The following is a 14,534-nucleotide window of genomic DNA, read 5'->3' as shown; positions in this document are numbered from 1 at the left end:
TTGTCACAATAAATCTCTTTGCTTCATCTTGGTTTTGGTTTAAATCACCAAGATTTTCTAAGCCATATGGCTTGATTCACGCGAATCTGCAAGACAACATATTCAACCTTCTGCATTGTTGATTGTGCTACCGGACTTTGTTTCTTTGAACTCCAGCAAAACATGCACGAGCCAAGACTAAATGAGTATCCGGATGTGCTTCTCATGTCATCACTCGATCCACCCAATCACTATCGACATATCCTACTAACTTCATGTTTTCAACCCTTTTGAACATTACACCATGATTAGTGGTGCCTTTGATGTATCTTAGCACCCTTTTTGCTGCTTGAAAGTGCAGATCTTTGCAGCAATTCATGTATCTGGAAAGCACACTAACTGCAAACATAATGTCGGGCCTTGTTGCAGTCAAATACAATAGACTACCAATGAGACTCTTGTACATAGTCTCACAAACCCCAGTTCACCGATTTCATACCTTGATAGCTTCATTCCAACGACCATTGGTGTGCTTGTTGGCTTGCAATTCTTCATTGAGAACTTGTTTAAGACCTTCATAGCAAAAGAACTCTGGCTGAGAAAGATTCCAGTTGAATTTTGTCTTACTTCCATTCCTAGAAAGTAATTCATTTTGCATAGATCAGACATCTCAAACATTTTCATCATTTTCTTCTTGAAATCATGCAGCATATTTTTGTCTCCTCCAGTTACTAACATATCATCAACATAGAGTGACAAGATAAGCTGAGTCTCAGCTTGATTTTTCTTCACATACAAAGTTGGTTCACTGGCACTTCTTTCGAATTCCAAACTGAGCAAGTAGGAATCGATTCGAGCATACCAGGCTCGAGGAGCTTGTTTCAGGCCATACAAGGCCTTTTTTAACCTGTAGACCATGTGTTCTTTACCAGTGACTACAAACCCTTGAGGCTGCTCGATGTAGATTTCTTCTTCCAGGAAACCATTGAGAAATGCAGACTTAACATCAAGCTGATGAATGGTCCACTGATTTTGAGCAGCCAAAGCAACTATCATTCTGACAGTGTCAAGTCTGGCTACTGGTGCAAAGGTCTCCAAGTAGTCCAAACCATACCTTTGGCTAAAACCTTTGACAACAAGCCTAACTTTCAGCTTGTTAAGACTGCCATCTGCATTTTGTTTAGCTCGATAGACCCACTTCACTCCAATGGCCTTCTTTCCAGCAGGCTTATCAACCAACTCCCATGTTTGGTTCTTCTGTATCATGTTGATTTCATCAACCATAGCCTGCTTCCAGCCTTCATCAGACTCGGCCTCTTCAAAAGCTGGTTGGTTACGCTATAGCAATCTGTGCTCTTTCATAAATTTCATCCAAGGGCCTTGTTCCTCTCACAGGCACATCATCAACATCCATTTCAGGTCCTAGCTGCTCAAACTCAGCTTGATTAGGCACCAGGTCTTCTGAAACTACTTCTGGTTCATTTTTCTCCCAATTCCAGCAGGCTTTTTCATCAAAGATGACATCTCTACTCACCTGAACTTTGTTTGTCAAGGGATCCAGAACCCTGTAGCCCTTCTTGAATGAGTTATAGCCTATTAGAACACCTGGTTGAGCCCTTTCAGAGAGCTTGTCTCTCTTTGCTGCTGGTATTTGTGCATAGCACAGGCAACCAAACACCTTCAGGTGTGCCAAAGAAGGCTTGAAACCGAACCAAGCCTCGAAAGGTGTCTTGGATGCAAGGACTTTGGTAGGGAGCCTATTCGAAGGTAAGCAAGGTGTTCTTGCCTCATTTCACATGGTCTTGGCGCGTTTCTTCTCAAGCAGAAGACATCTTGCCATATCCATCGACTTACATTCTTTCTTTCGGCTACCCCATTCTGCGAGGTGTGTAGACATTTGTAAGTGGTGTTTGATACGGCATCATTGCAAATGGCTTGAAATCGAATCAAGTGTACTCGGTGCCATTATGCATCCTTATTGATTTGACTTGCAACTTTGTTTCATCTCTTGACAGCTTTTAAACTTCACAAACACTTGAGCTACCTCGGACTTGTGTTTGAAAGAAAATCCAGCAAAACCTTGTAAAATCATCAATGAATAGGATGAAATACCTATTATTCTTGAGTGATTCGATCCTCATAGGTCCACATACATCAGAGTGCACCAGCTGTAATTTTTCAGTGGCTCTCCATGCTGAGTTTGCTGGGAATGGTAATCTTGCCTGTTTTCCTATCTGGCACACTTCACACACATCATCATGCTCCACTGAATTGGTGAAGTTCTCTGCCAGGCCTTCTTTGGCCATTTGAGCCATTGATCTGAAGTTGGCATGCCCGAGCCTTTGATGCCAGAGCTTGGAATCATCTGTAGAGGCTGTGTATGCTGACTTTGAGTCATTGACCAATGGACCTCAAAGCATTTATCAATCATTGTGGTCGTCATAAGGCTTGATCCACTTGGATCGGCTATGTGGCGATGTTTATCCTGAACACAATGAATAGCCTTTCTCAAGCGGTTGAGCAATGCTAAGGAGATTTCTGTCAATCTCGGTACCAATGAGAACATTTGAAATGACTTTGTTGCTGGAGGAGTACATATCGAGACTTCTCCTCTTCCTTGACTTTTATAAACTGACCATTTCCAACCTTAACCTTAGTTTTACGACTTACATCCAAGGTTTTGAACAAAGATGCATCTGGTGACATGTGGTTGGTGCGACCACCGTCCGATAGCCACCCTTTGAGCATTTCTTCTCGGCTGACTAAGTAAGAAACAAAGACACGCTCTTCTTGGTCATTCTTGTCCTCACTACTCGAGCTTCAACCTTTGGTTGTTGAAATTGGCTCTGCCTTGGCTTGGTTTTGCTTTTGCAAACCCTCTCAACATGGCCTTTCTTCTTGCAGTATTGACATCACGCATCCGCCTAAACCAAGATCTATCTTCGGATGTCGGTGTCTTTTACAATATCTGCGAGGTGATCATTACTCCTTGCGACATCGGGCTTAGGCACCTTTTCCAAGGCTTTTGCCTCTTGGAGCATTGGTGCTCAAGGCCTCTCTTGTCTTGGCTTGAAATGCACCTTCTGGTGTTCTTCAGCTCTGCTAGCTCTCCTTTGTTCCTGAGCATAGAAGGTGTTGATAAGCTCAGTCAAAGAGATGCTAGCAAGGTCTCTTGAGTCCTCTAAGGAGGATATCTTTGCCTCATATCTCTCAGGCAAAGTGGAGAGGACTTTCTCCACTATTCTTGCCTCATCAAAGTGCTCACCAAGGAGCCTTATGCTGTTAACCACTGCCATGATTCTATCTGCATACTGCTTCACTGTTTCTTCTTCCCTCATCTTCAGATTCTCGAAATCCCTTCTTAAATTCAACAGCTGCTGTTGCCTTGTCCTTTCAGTGCCTTGAAACTCCTCCTTAAGCTTATCCCATGCCTGTTTTGGAGTCTCACAGGCCATAATTCTGGTGAAGATGACATCTGACACACAGTTTTGGATGCAAGACATGGCTTTGTGCCTTTTGGTCCTTTCATCGGCATGTTGCCTGATCTGAGCTACTGTGGGATTGGCCCTCAGTGGTGCTGGCTCAGCATCTGTGTTGACAACTTCCCACAGATCAAAGGCCTGCAGGTAAGTCTTCATCTTTACCAGCCATATGTGGAAGCCTTCCCCATTGAAGACTGGTGGGGCTGCTGGTGAAAATCCTGAAGAAGCCATCAGGTTCCTTGATTTGAAGCAACGGGTCCACTAAGACAAAAGCTCTAGATACCAATTGTTGGTGCAAAGAGGTAGCAACAGACTGTTTTGGTCTTGCTTGGATAGCAAGCCTCGAGCCTTGCTGAAGAAACAAACTCAGAAAACAATGCAGAAAATGAAACTAGCTAGTGAAGAACAAAAAATAGAGAAAGATTGAATGAAAGTGAGCTGATATTTTTCATTAACATTCAAACAAGGCTTTAAGCCATTACATATATTAGTCAACAAGTAAAACAAACAAGTAATCACCTAATCAATTACCTAACACCACTAATTTGCATTGAAACTTACAAGATTAGCTTGTACAACTTGCATTGCTGATTTTTCAATCAATCAATACCAAAACATTTACCTACTTAGTTCAACATGAACTAAATTACAAAATAATCAAAAAACAACCAAAATCACCAAGTGGATCGGCAACATTAAGCTTCAGTTCCTGCAGACCAAGGCTCGAATGCCTGCAACGTATTCTTCTGCATGGCCACCTTTGCATGGGAAGCTGGTTGCATGGAAACTAACTTTAACACCTTTGAAGATTTGTTAGCTTATCAATTCTAAAAGGAATCCTTTCTATTGAGTTCGCACCTCTGATATCAAGATAATGCAAGTTGACAAGATTTTCCATCTTTGAAGGTAACCTTTGAAGCTGCCGACACCGTCTCAATAATAAAGTTTCCAAATGATAAAGAGTGCACAAAGAATCAGGTAGGCATTCGATAAGGGTGTTGGAAAAATTTAAGTAGCGAAGATGTTTTGAATTTTCAAAAACATCAGGCAACTCAGTGATCCAATACCCACTCAAAGAAAGCATCCTTAAGTAGCCAAGTCTTGGTAACAAATCAACCAAAACAAAATTAGTTAAAAAAGGCAGCGGATAATCACTAGCAAACTTGAAGGGTAAAAAAGTACGTAAAGAATTCACTTGATCAAATGCTTCAAACTTCTTCGCTGTGTCATATGTTCCAACAATATAAGAAGAATGTCGAGTGCGATTTGAGAACTTCCATTTCTTATCACCCTCTAATTTTGAGCATATTTCCCCTGCAACTACTTGAGCTAAATCATTGATAAGGTCATGCATTACGAATCGGGACTTATCTTTACTGGATGTCAGAAAAAATGACCTCGACACTAGATCTTGAAAATATTGATTTCCGAGATCTTTAATTTGAGGCATAGCTTTTTGTTGCAAGAGACCTTCTGCTCTCCACAACAAGATAATTTCTTCTTCCTCAAATGCATATTCTTTAGGAAGTATGGAGCAATATGCAAAACATCGTTTCAAGTATGACGGAAGATGATGGTAGCTTAATCGCAAAGCTGGAATTATGCCACACTGCTCTTCTGGTAAGTTCCATATCTCACTCTCATATATTCTTTCCCATTTTCCAGGATACGTAACAGTGCGAAGCAAGCTTCCAATGGCCTTTGCAGCCAAAGGTAAGCCATTGCACCTTCTAACAATTTTCTCTCCAATTTCTTTAAACTGGAGATATCCATCGAAATTTCTTGCTTTTAATGCATGCTGTGCAAATATGGATAAACAATCATCTTCCGGTAGTTTATCCAAATGAAAAGCTTTGAGCGGATCCACAATAGATGAAACAATTTGAAGACGAGTGGTTACAATGATATGGGTCCCTGCTCCAAACGGAGACCGTAAGATGGTCCAATCATTATAATTCTCGTTCCAAATGTCATCTAAAACAAGCAAGAATCTTTTCCCAAACAACTTCTCCTTCAACTTAACTTGAAGTAAATCCAAGTTACTGTAATCACATGACTCAGAAGTGATGGACTGTAAAATTGCCTTTGTTATAGCAATTGCATCAAAATTATCAGAAACGCATACCCAGGCCTTGTGGTGAAAACACTGGTTGATGGTGGCATCATTGTAAACAAGCTGAGCAAGAGTTGTTTTACCCATCCCTCCCATGCCCACGATGGAAAGGACTGAAACTCCATTGGAGTTATCACCTTTGAGAAACTCAATCATTTCTGTCTTCTCCTTGTGTCTGCCAACATACTCCACAACTCCATCCAGTACGGAAGTTGATTGCAGCCTAGGTTGCTTTCCCTTGGAGGTTGGAGCTTGAGACAAGATCTCACTCAACCCCAAACTACTTCTTCGAGTAGTCAAACTATTCAGTCTAGCAGTGATCTCTTTCACCTTCGGAATCATGGAATTCTTAAACAGGAAAAAAGTGGGAGTGAAATTACTACTGGTACAGCAGGTAGGAATGAGTTTCCGTACCTTGCTAGTGCTGGCTTCAGCTTGCGATTTCTTGAGCTTGAGACGTAACTCTTCATAAGCGAACTCATCCAAGATGTCATCCACATCGTATGCCAAGTCCTGGAGATCCTCCAACCATTTCTTCACGCCCTCGTTCTTGATCTGCTTCTCCTCTGCATCGTCCAACACTGCTTGGATATCGGGCAATATGGACTGCCACTGCTTGAGCTGTGGGCGGAGTTGCTTATGATCAGCAACGAAGTTGAGCGCAGAGTCGAGCAACTTGCCCCCCAACAGCTCCAGAAACACAGACAGAGCAGCCTCTCCAATGACAGACATGGTGAAATTGTGAGAAGGAAGCAGAAGAGAGAAATGAAGAAGCCAAATGGAAGTTCAGGAACGGAGTGGAGATTGTGTATAATCAGTGAAAGTTGAAAAAATCAGAGGAGGAGGCAGTGAGCTGATAGTCTGATAAATAAAATAAAGCCCAATTGGCTTTTTGGGCAGTGAAACGAATAAAGAAGGCGGAAAAGACAATGGCTGAGCCACCCACCCACATTGTTTATGAATTTTGATGCTTTTCTCTTGCTTTTCTCCATTATCCCAATTTCCAAGTAAATGAATGTTCAGTTCCATGGCAATGGCATCCAATGCCCATATTTGTACTTTAATTAACAGCCAATATAGCAAGCACATGTCAGTCTTTGTTTTTGGGAATGAAAAAAAAAATTCATCCCATTTTTTTTAAAATTTCCAAAATTTCATCCCTTTTTAATTGAATATTTTCTTTTATTTTGTTGGTGAATTTTTTTATTAGAATTTAAATATATCTTTTAATGTTACATTATAATATTATATATTTAATTTTATTTTATATAAATTACATTCTATACATATATGATAAAGTAGAAAATGAGTTGGACTTAGCCATTTTAATTTTAGAGTCCAAGCATGGCTCATTTTAAACAAGTTTAATTTTTTTGTCTAAACTTATATTTCAAGCCTCATTCTTTTTATCTAAACCCTTTTATATTTTAAGCTCATTTAGAACGAGTCTATCTACAAAAGAAAAGCTTGTGAAAAGCGCATAATTAATAATTAGAAATTGTCACGCATGTAAAAATATAATATATTATATATAAATTTAAATTTTAAAATAATATTTAGTATATAAATTTTATATTTTGAGAAATAATAATATTTTAAAAAGATGGATAAATTTTTTCCTAATAATTAGAAATTAGTGAATAATAATGAGTAGTTTAGTTTTTGAAGGAAAAAGAAAGAAATAGTTTTAATTGAGAAAATGATTTTTAAGAAGTTAGTTTAAGAGTAGTGAAATAATTTATTTTATTTTATAAAATGTTGAAATGATATAATCATCTCTATATTTAACAAAATAATAACATTAGTTTTTCATGCTTTTACCAATTGAGTTTGTGTTGCTCGATTTGATGTACCAAATTTAATAAGACATTTTATCATAGTATAAATAATTATCTTGTAATTATATGTATTCAAATGAACTTAATTTTTAAATCCGTCACCAATCTTTATATTTTTCTCTCTTATAATTATATTTTTACATAATGTTTTTATAATATATGATATGATCATAAATTAAACCCTTAATTATAGTTATTAAGCTTTCATTTTTCCACTAAAGTCAATAAATTAATTTTTATTGGGAAACATTTTTATATTAGTTAATCATGAGAAAACATTTTTATGTGAAAGTGTGTTTAACTAATTATATTATAGAAAAGTATATTTGATAATAGGCTCAATTTACATGTTTATTGTGCTTAAATTTGACAAATTCTTTAATGAGATATCATTAATTTTAGGTTTATTATTTGATTTTTGATTAGGTGAAAAAGGCAAACTTAAAAAGTAAAAAAGAGTCGGAAATGCAAGTTGTCGCAAAAGTTTTAGGCCATGATCTATCTTTTTCTTCCTTTTGGTATAATAACGTGACTCAAACTCAAACTACACATACGATAGCAATTCAATTGCTTTCTTTTCTTCTCTATTTCTAATTCTGTTCTTTCTTTCTCTTGCACAATATTGTGCCGCCACGCCACCCTCCCCTTTTTTTTCCTTTCTTTTATTTGTTTATTTCTTTTATTTAATATTTGTTGAACCCTTTAAACTAGTATGCTTAATTTCATGAGTAATTAAACTTCCCATCTAGCTTTTAAGTCAAGAGTCAATTTGGGAGAGAGTTGTACTATTCGAAATCGTACTTTAAAACTTTTATTTCAGTATTTGTTATTTCTCTGATTTAGGAGATACATATTATCGTCTCATAAAGTTGTTTTGGCACCAAATGAGTTCATTGCTTTGGTTTAATAAAGAATCAATACTATTGATTATCGTATTCGATCTACCGAAAAATAATTTGGCGTGTCCAATTAAGTGGTTGATGTAAATAGTACTTAAACAAATAACTAGATGGATGGTGAGGATGAGTAAAAACTTTTAATATCATCCATATCTTTTATAGGTGGTGTAGTACTCTGTAATATACACTTAATGGTTTGTCCTATATGAGTGTGTAGGCGGGCCGCTTCTATGAGATCTTTGGCAATTTTTAGAGCACTCATAAAAACCAGGCACGCGCATAACCTATTAGCGCTCTATAGTAAATCATGTCTCATTTGTTAAAAATTCTGGTTCACAGTCCAAATGACAATATGATTATTGCAATATATTGAAACACTCACTTAAAATTATAACTTAAATCTTTGAAATATGTGGGAGATTATTGGAAGTTTTCATGTATTTCAAAGAACTACAAAAATCTCACATTGCTAAAAAAAGATCTTGAGTCATTATTTATAAGTCATTATACTTCTTTGAACTTAATAAGTACCAAATTGAGAGTATAGACTCGTGCACATTTGAGCCTTTTTGTTTTTGGACTTATTTTTTATTGAAGTTTTGAAAGTCAAAGAAAAGTGAACTTGTAACACTTATATTTAGTCACGCTAAATATAATTTAATCGATTGAAGCTATTTTTAATTAAGTCCAAATTCATTGAACCTTTTTCAAACTAGTTTTAGCTAATTCAATCAACCTACCTTTGCTATATTAAGCCAATCAAATCCCTATAAATACCATGCATGGTAGTTTTAAAAGTTACCCATTAGCTTTCAAGTTCTCATCTAAATTTCTTCTGTATTCTCTTTAGAAAAACCTTCCTCCTACAATCTCAATTGAGTGTTTAATTGGTCGGCTCTTTAGAAAAGCCTTCAAGGATAATGATATTCACGCCCCAAGTCGTGATTCTAATTTTCTAAACCTCCGATTTCTTAAGAGAAAGTCAAGGGCAACAACCAGTCAAATTTTAAGTTCAATTAAATGAATTCACAAACTTATAGAGTTTATTGTTATTATTTTAATTAGTATCAAAAGTTTTCAATTCAAGCTTGAATTATAATCGAGCTTGAATTATAAGTCAAATTTTAATTTTGTTATTCAAGCTTTATCTCAAATCAAGCTCAAGCTTTAAAAGTGAAATTTGATTGAGCTTGAGCTAAATTTTGAGTATCGAATTTTAAGTTAACTCAAAATTTTCAAGTTAAGCTTTGACTTGATTACACGGTTAGTGTAAATCGTACAAATGTAAAGTATAATATAATTATATAAATTTTGATACTATAATAATTTCAATTTTAAAATTTTAACACAACTATGGTCTAAAATGCTCCGTTATCAAGAAGCTTAGAAATTAGAAGATGCAGAGGAAAACAGAGCATTCAATTTGCTAAATAAATGTTGCAGAGAATTAAGCTATAGCAAATCAGTTGAATATATACACGTTAGAGGTGCTCATGGGCCGGGCCGGGCCCATAAAAAATTTCAGCCCGGATCCTAGGCCCGGGCCCGGCCCGAAATATGGGCCTAAGATTTTGCCTAGGCCCGGCCCGGGAAAAAAATCATAAGCCCGGGCCCGGCCCGGCCCATTTTTATTTTAAAAATTTTAAAAAATTAAAAAAGTATTTTAAAATATTTTAAAATATTTTAAAATTAAAAAATTAAAAATTATTTTAAAATTATTTTAAAATTAGTAAAAATTAAAAAAGTATTTTAAAATATTTTAAAATTTAAAAAATTAAAAAGTATGTAAAAATATTTTAAAATTAAAAAATAAATATATTTAATATATCGGGCGGGCAGGGCCGAAAAAGTGGTGCCGAGGTCTGCCCGCTTTCTAAACGGGCCTCGTTTTTTTGCCCAAGCCCATATTTCGGGCCTATATTTTTACCCAAACCCTCCCATATTACGGCCCGCCCGGCCCATGAGCACCTGTAATACACGTACATATTTTTATAATTTATTTATATAAATATATACATACTTATATATTTTTTATATTTTATAATTTTCATATACATACATACATACATACATACATACATACATACATACATACATACATACATACATATCTTTTAGCATTTTTTATAATTTTATTCATTTTCTTTATTGTTATTATTATTTATTTATTTATTTATTTACGTGTTCGTTATTATTTTAAAGGAACGTTTTAGTTCTATTCGTTTATTTACTTGTTATTGTATATATAATTGATTCATCTTTTATTTATTTATTTATTTATTTTTTGCTCGTAGTATTTTTACTTGCATTATCATAATTGTTATTACATCACATATAATTTTTTATCCAAATTCAAAAAGAAAATTGTAAATTAAGGCAACATTTCACGTTTGGAAATTCGAGAAAACGTGTTCGAACGTGCTGGATTTCGATTTCTCGTTTAACCAAATAGCCAAATATCCTTGTAAAATTTCAAAGTATGGGTTTTGGAAACCATAAGGTGATCTTGGTTTCGAGGGTTTAAAGTATCGTATCCTAACGTGCTGGATGTGATATTCTTTCGGAACAAGAGAATCCTAAATTTCAGCCCATATTATTCGAAAATTTTTAGGATTGTATTTTTAAAACTTTCAAAGTTTTCAATCTTCGACACTAAGACACTAATTAATCAACTAGGTACCAATTTTGGGCGTTGCGAGGGTGCTAATCCCTCCTTGTACGTAACTGGCTCCCGAACTTGTTTTTTCTGAATTTCGCAGACCAAAAGCATTGTTTTAATCAATCCAAACTGTTTATTAAAAACAAACGTTTTACTAGGTGACCCGATCACACCTCATCAAAAAAGATTTGTGGTGACTCCTATATTCGTTTTCATTTTCAAAATCCAAGTCGACTCCGTCTTGTCAAAAAAAATGGTGTCAACAATTAGGTGCAAAAACAAACTTAGAAAGTAAAAAGGAGTTGAAAATGCAAGTCGTTGTAAAAGTTTTGGGCCATGAGCTTTTTTTTTTGGGTACAATAACATGACAAAACCCGAACAACAAACATGACTAATGTGACTCAAACCCAAAACACCTGGGACACTGAATACCCTTGACCATTAGGCCATCATATAGGGTTCGAAAAAGAAAGAGAGTACTTTTAATTTTTTATTAGGATAATATTTTAATTTTCTAGTATTTTATTTTTTGATATATTTTTAGATAACAATCTAATATTGGATTAGATTAAAGAATTTAAGTAGGATTAGGTATATTCTAAAAGGGACAGCAATTCAATTGCTTTCTTTTCTTCTCTGTTTCTAATTCTGTTCTTTCTTTCTCTTGCACAATATTGTGCCGCCACGCCACCCTCCCTTTTTTTTTCCTTTCTTTTATTTGTTTATTTGTTGAACCCTTTAAACTAGTATGCTTAATTTCATGAGTAATTAAACTTCCCATCTAGCTTTTAAGTCAAGAGTCAATTTGGGAGAGAGTCGTACCATTCGAAATTGTACTTCAAAACCTTTATTTCAGTATTTGTTATTTCTCTGGTTTAGGAGACCGTCTCATAAAGTTTTTTTGGCACCAAATGAGTTAATTGCTTTGGTTTTAATAAAGAATTAATACTATCGATTATCATATTCAATCTACCAAAAAACACATTGGCGTGTCCAATTAAGTGGTTGATATAAATAGTACTTAAACAAATAACTACATGGATGGTGAGGATGAGTAAAAACTTTTAATATCATCCATATCTTTTATAGGTGGTGTATTGCTCTGTAGTATACACTTAATGGGTTGGCCTGTATGAGTGTGTAGTGGGGCCGCTTCTATGAGATCTTTGGTAATCTTTAGAGTACTCATAAAAACTAGACACGCGCATGACCTATTAGCACACAATCGCATTGAAGAATGAATCATAAATATAATGTGGTAAGTGAGAAAGTTAATTTGGAAATTAAATAATTAGTTCAAAAACTTATTTCATCAATTATTTAAGTAAATCATATCTCATTTGTTAAAAATTTTGGTTCACAGTCCAAATGACAATATGATTATTGCAGTATATTGAAACTCTCACTTAAAATTATAACTGAAATCTTTGAAATATGTGGGAGATTATTGGAAGTTTTCATGTATTTCAAAGAACTGCAAAAATCTCACATTGCTAAAAAAAGATCTTGTGTCATTATTTATAAGTCATTATACTTCTCTGAACTTAATAAGAACCAAATTGAGAGAGTAGACTCGTCTACATTCAAGCCTTTTTGTTTTTGGACTTATATTTTATTGAAGTTTTGAGAGTCAAAGAAAAGCGAACTTGTAACACCTATATTTAGTCACGCTAAATATAATTTAATCGATTGAAGCTATATTTAATTAAGTCCAAATTCATTGAACCATTTTCAAACTAGTTTTAGCTAATTCAATCAACTTACCTTTGCTATATTAAGCCAATGAAATCCCTATAAGTACCATGCATGGCAGTTTTCAAAGTTCCTCATTAGCTTTCACATTCTCATCTAAATTTCTTCTGTATTCTCTTCAGAAAAACCTTTCTCCTACAATCTCAATTGAGTGTTTTCATTGGTCGGCTCTTTAGAAAAGCCTTCAAGGATAATGATATTCACGCCTCAAGGCATGATTCTAAGTTTCTAAACCTCCGATTTCTTAAGAGAACGTCAAGGGCAACAACCAATCAAATTTTAAGTTCAATTAAATGAATTCACAAACTTATAGAGCTTATTATTATTATTTTAATTAGTATCAAAAGTTTTTAATTCAAGCTTGAATTATATGTCAAATTTTAATTTTGTTATTCAAGATTTATCTCAAATCAAGCTCAAGCTTTAAAAGTGAAATTTGATTGAGCTTGAGCTAAATTTTGAGTATCGAATTTTAAGTTAGCTCAAAATTTTCAAGTTAAGCTTTGACTTGATTACACGGTTAGTGTAAATCATACAAATGTAAAGTATAATATAATTATATAAATTTTGATACTATAATAATTTCAATTTTAAAATTTTAACACAACTATGGTCTAAAATGTCCCGTTATCAAGAAGCTTAGAAATTAGAAGACGCAGATGAAAACAGAGCATTCAATTTGCTAAATAAATGTTGCAGAGAATTAAGCTATAGCAAATCAGTTGAATATAGCTTTCAGTGCCTGCAAAATTAAATACAAAATATATACAAAATGTTACTTTTTAGTTGATGTTTTGTTGCTTAGTTAAATTAGAACTAAGTTAGTAACATACTTGATAGATTTGATAAATCAGCTTAACCAAGTGTGGAAGCAAAGTTTTTTAAGTTTCAAGACTTTGTTAGTGGAGGTAATATTTTCATCTTTTGACAAGCTGATTGCTTGATATATGTAATGGTTTTAGTTCTCAATGAATGATGATGAATCTTTCAGCAAATTCTTCTCCTTCTTTTGGTTTTTTATCAAGCATTCTGTTTATATAGCTTAAGCTTAGCTCCTTTGTTTGTTCAGCAAGATATCGAAGCTTAGTTTCAGCTAAAATTTCTTATTCTGTTTTCTATGTTCCTACACAACTACAACCGTATCATAATATTTCAGCTAATCTATGCCTTGCACGAAATCTTAAAAAACCTCCAATGGCAGTCAAGGAAGAGTCCAACATGGGAAGTTAATAGAATCTTCAGCTAATCATCATTTTATTCCAAAAGAAGTAACCTTTCACTTTCAGCAATCAATTAATAAGCATTTGCATATCAAATTTATATTTTTATTCTATTAAATATTTTTTAAAAAGAATTTCCATGTCATGCCTATCTATATCGTGTTGTACTTGTATTGTGTCTGAGCTTTTTTTTGGCCCTGTTTTTGAAGAATCATGTTGGTGCTTCCTAATCTTTTAAGTAATGGGTGGAGACAGAAAAATATAAGTGGAGTAGTAAATTGGAAGAAGCCATGTTAGCCGGACCAGTTTTTTTTTTTTTCTTTATTCACTCATATTTTAACATTTTGAAAATATTTCTTTAATGGCTTGGATTATATGGAATTCATTTTACAAGTAGTTGAGCTTTTTTTAATGGGAAGCAACCATGGTGGTTGGTTCCGCACCATGGTTTCAGCTGTACCTGCCAGTGTCACTGTTCCAGTGATACAGCACAACAATAAGGAATACCTCTTTTCCACATCGGTGAAAATTTCAGACTGTTCTGTTTACATTGGCTCATTTAAAACAATTCAAGTTGCACCGGCCGAAACAT

At 34.7% G+C, this 14,534-nt stretch overlaps 2 protein-coding genes across 2 annotated transcripts; both read right to left on the bottom strand.

Annotated features, from left to right (window-relative positions):
• Positions 1–3,026: 3,026 nt before the first annotated feature.
• Positions 3,027–3,692, bottom strand: LOC128034977 (uncharacterized). Its single transcript, XM_052624605.1, has one exon. It carries the CDS (start codon positions 3,690–3,692, stop codon positions 3,027–3,029), a length of 666 nt encoding a protein of 221 aa, XP_052480565.1.
• A 192-nt stretch (positions 3,693–3,884) lies between these two features.
• On the bottom strand, positions 3,885–6,546 carry LOC128032046 (putative disease resistance RPP13-like protein 1). The gene has a single exon (XM_052623505.1). It carries the CDS (start codon positions 6,304–6,306, stop codon positions 4,255–4,257), a length of 2,052 nt encoding a protein of 683 aa, XP_052479465.1. The 5' UTR covers positions 6,307–6,546; the 3' UTR covers positions 3,885–4,254.
• Between the last annotated feature and the right edge of the window lie 7,988 nt (positions 6,547–14,534).

The sequence above is a fragment of the Gossypium raimondii genome, chromosome 11, assembly GCF_025698545.1.
Source record: "Gossypium raimondii isolate GPD5lz chromosome 11, ASM2569854v1, whole genome shotgun sequence".
Lineage (NCBI taxonomy): Eukaryota > Viridiplantae > Streptophyta > Magnoliopsida > Malvales > Malvaceae > Gossypium > Gossypium raimondii.
This window is presented reverse-complemented; position numbering and strand designations above follow the sequence as displayed.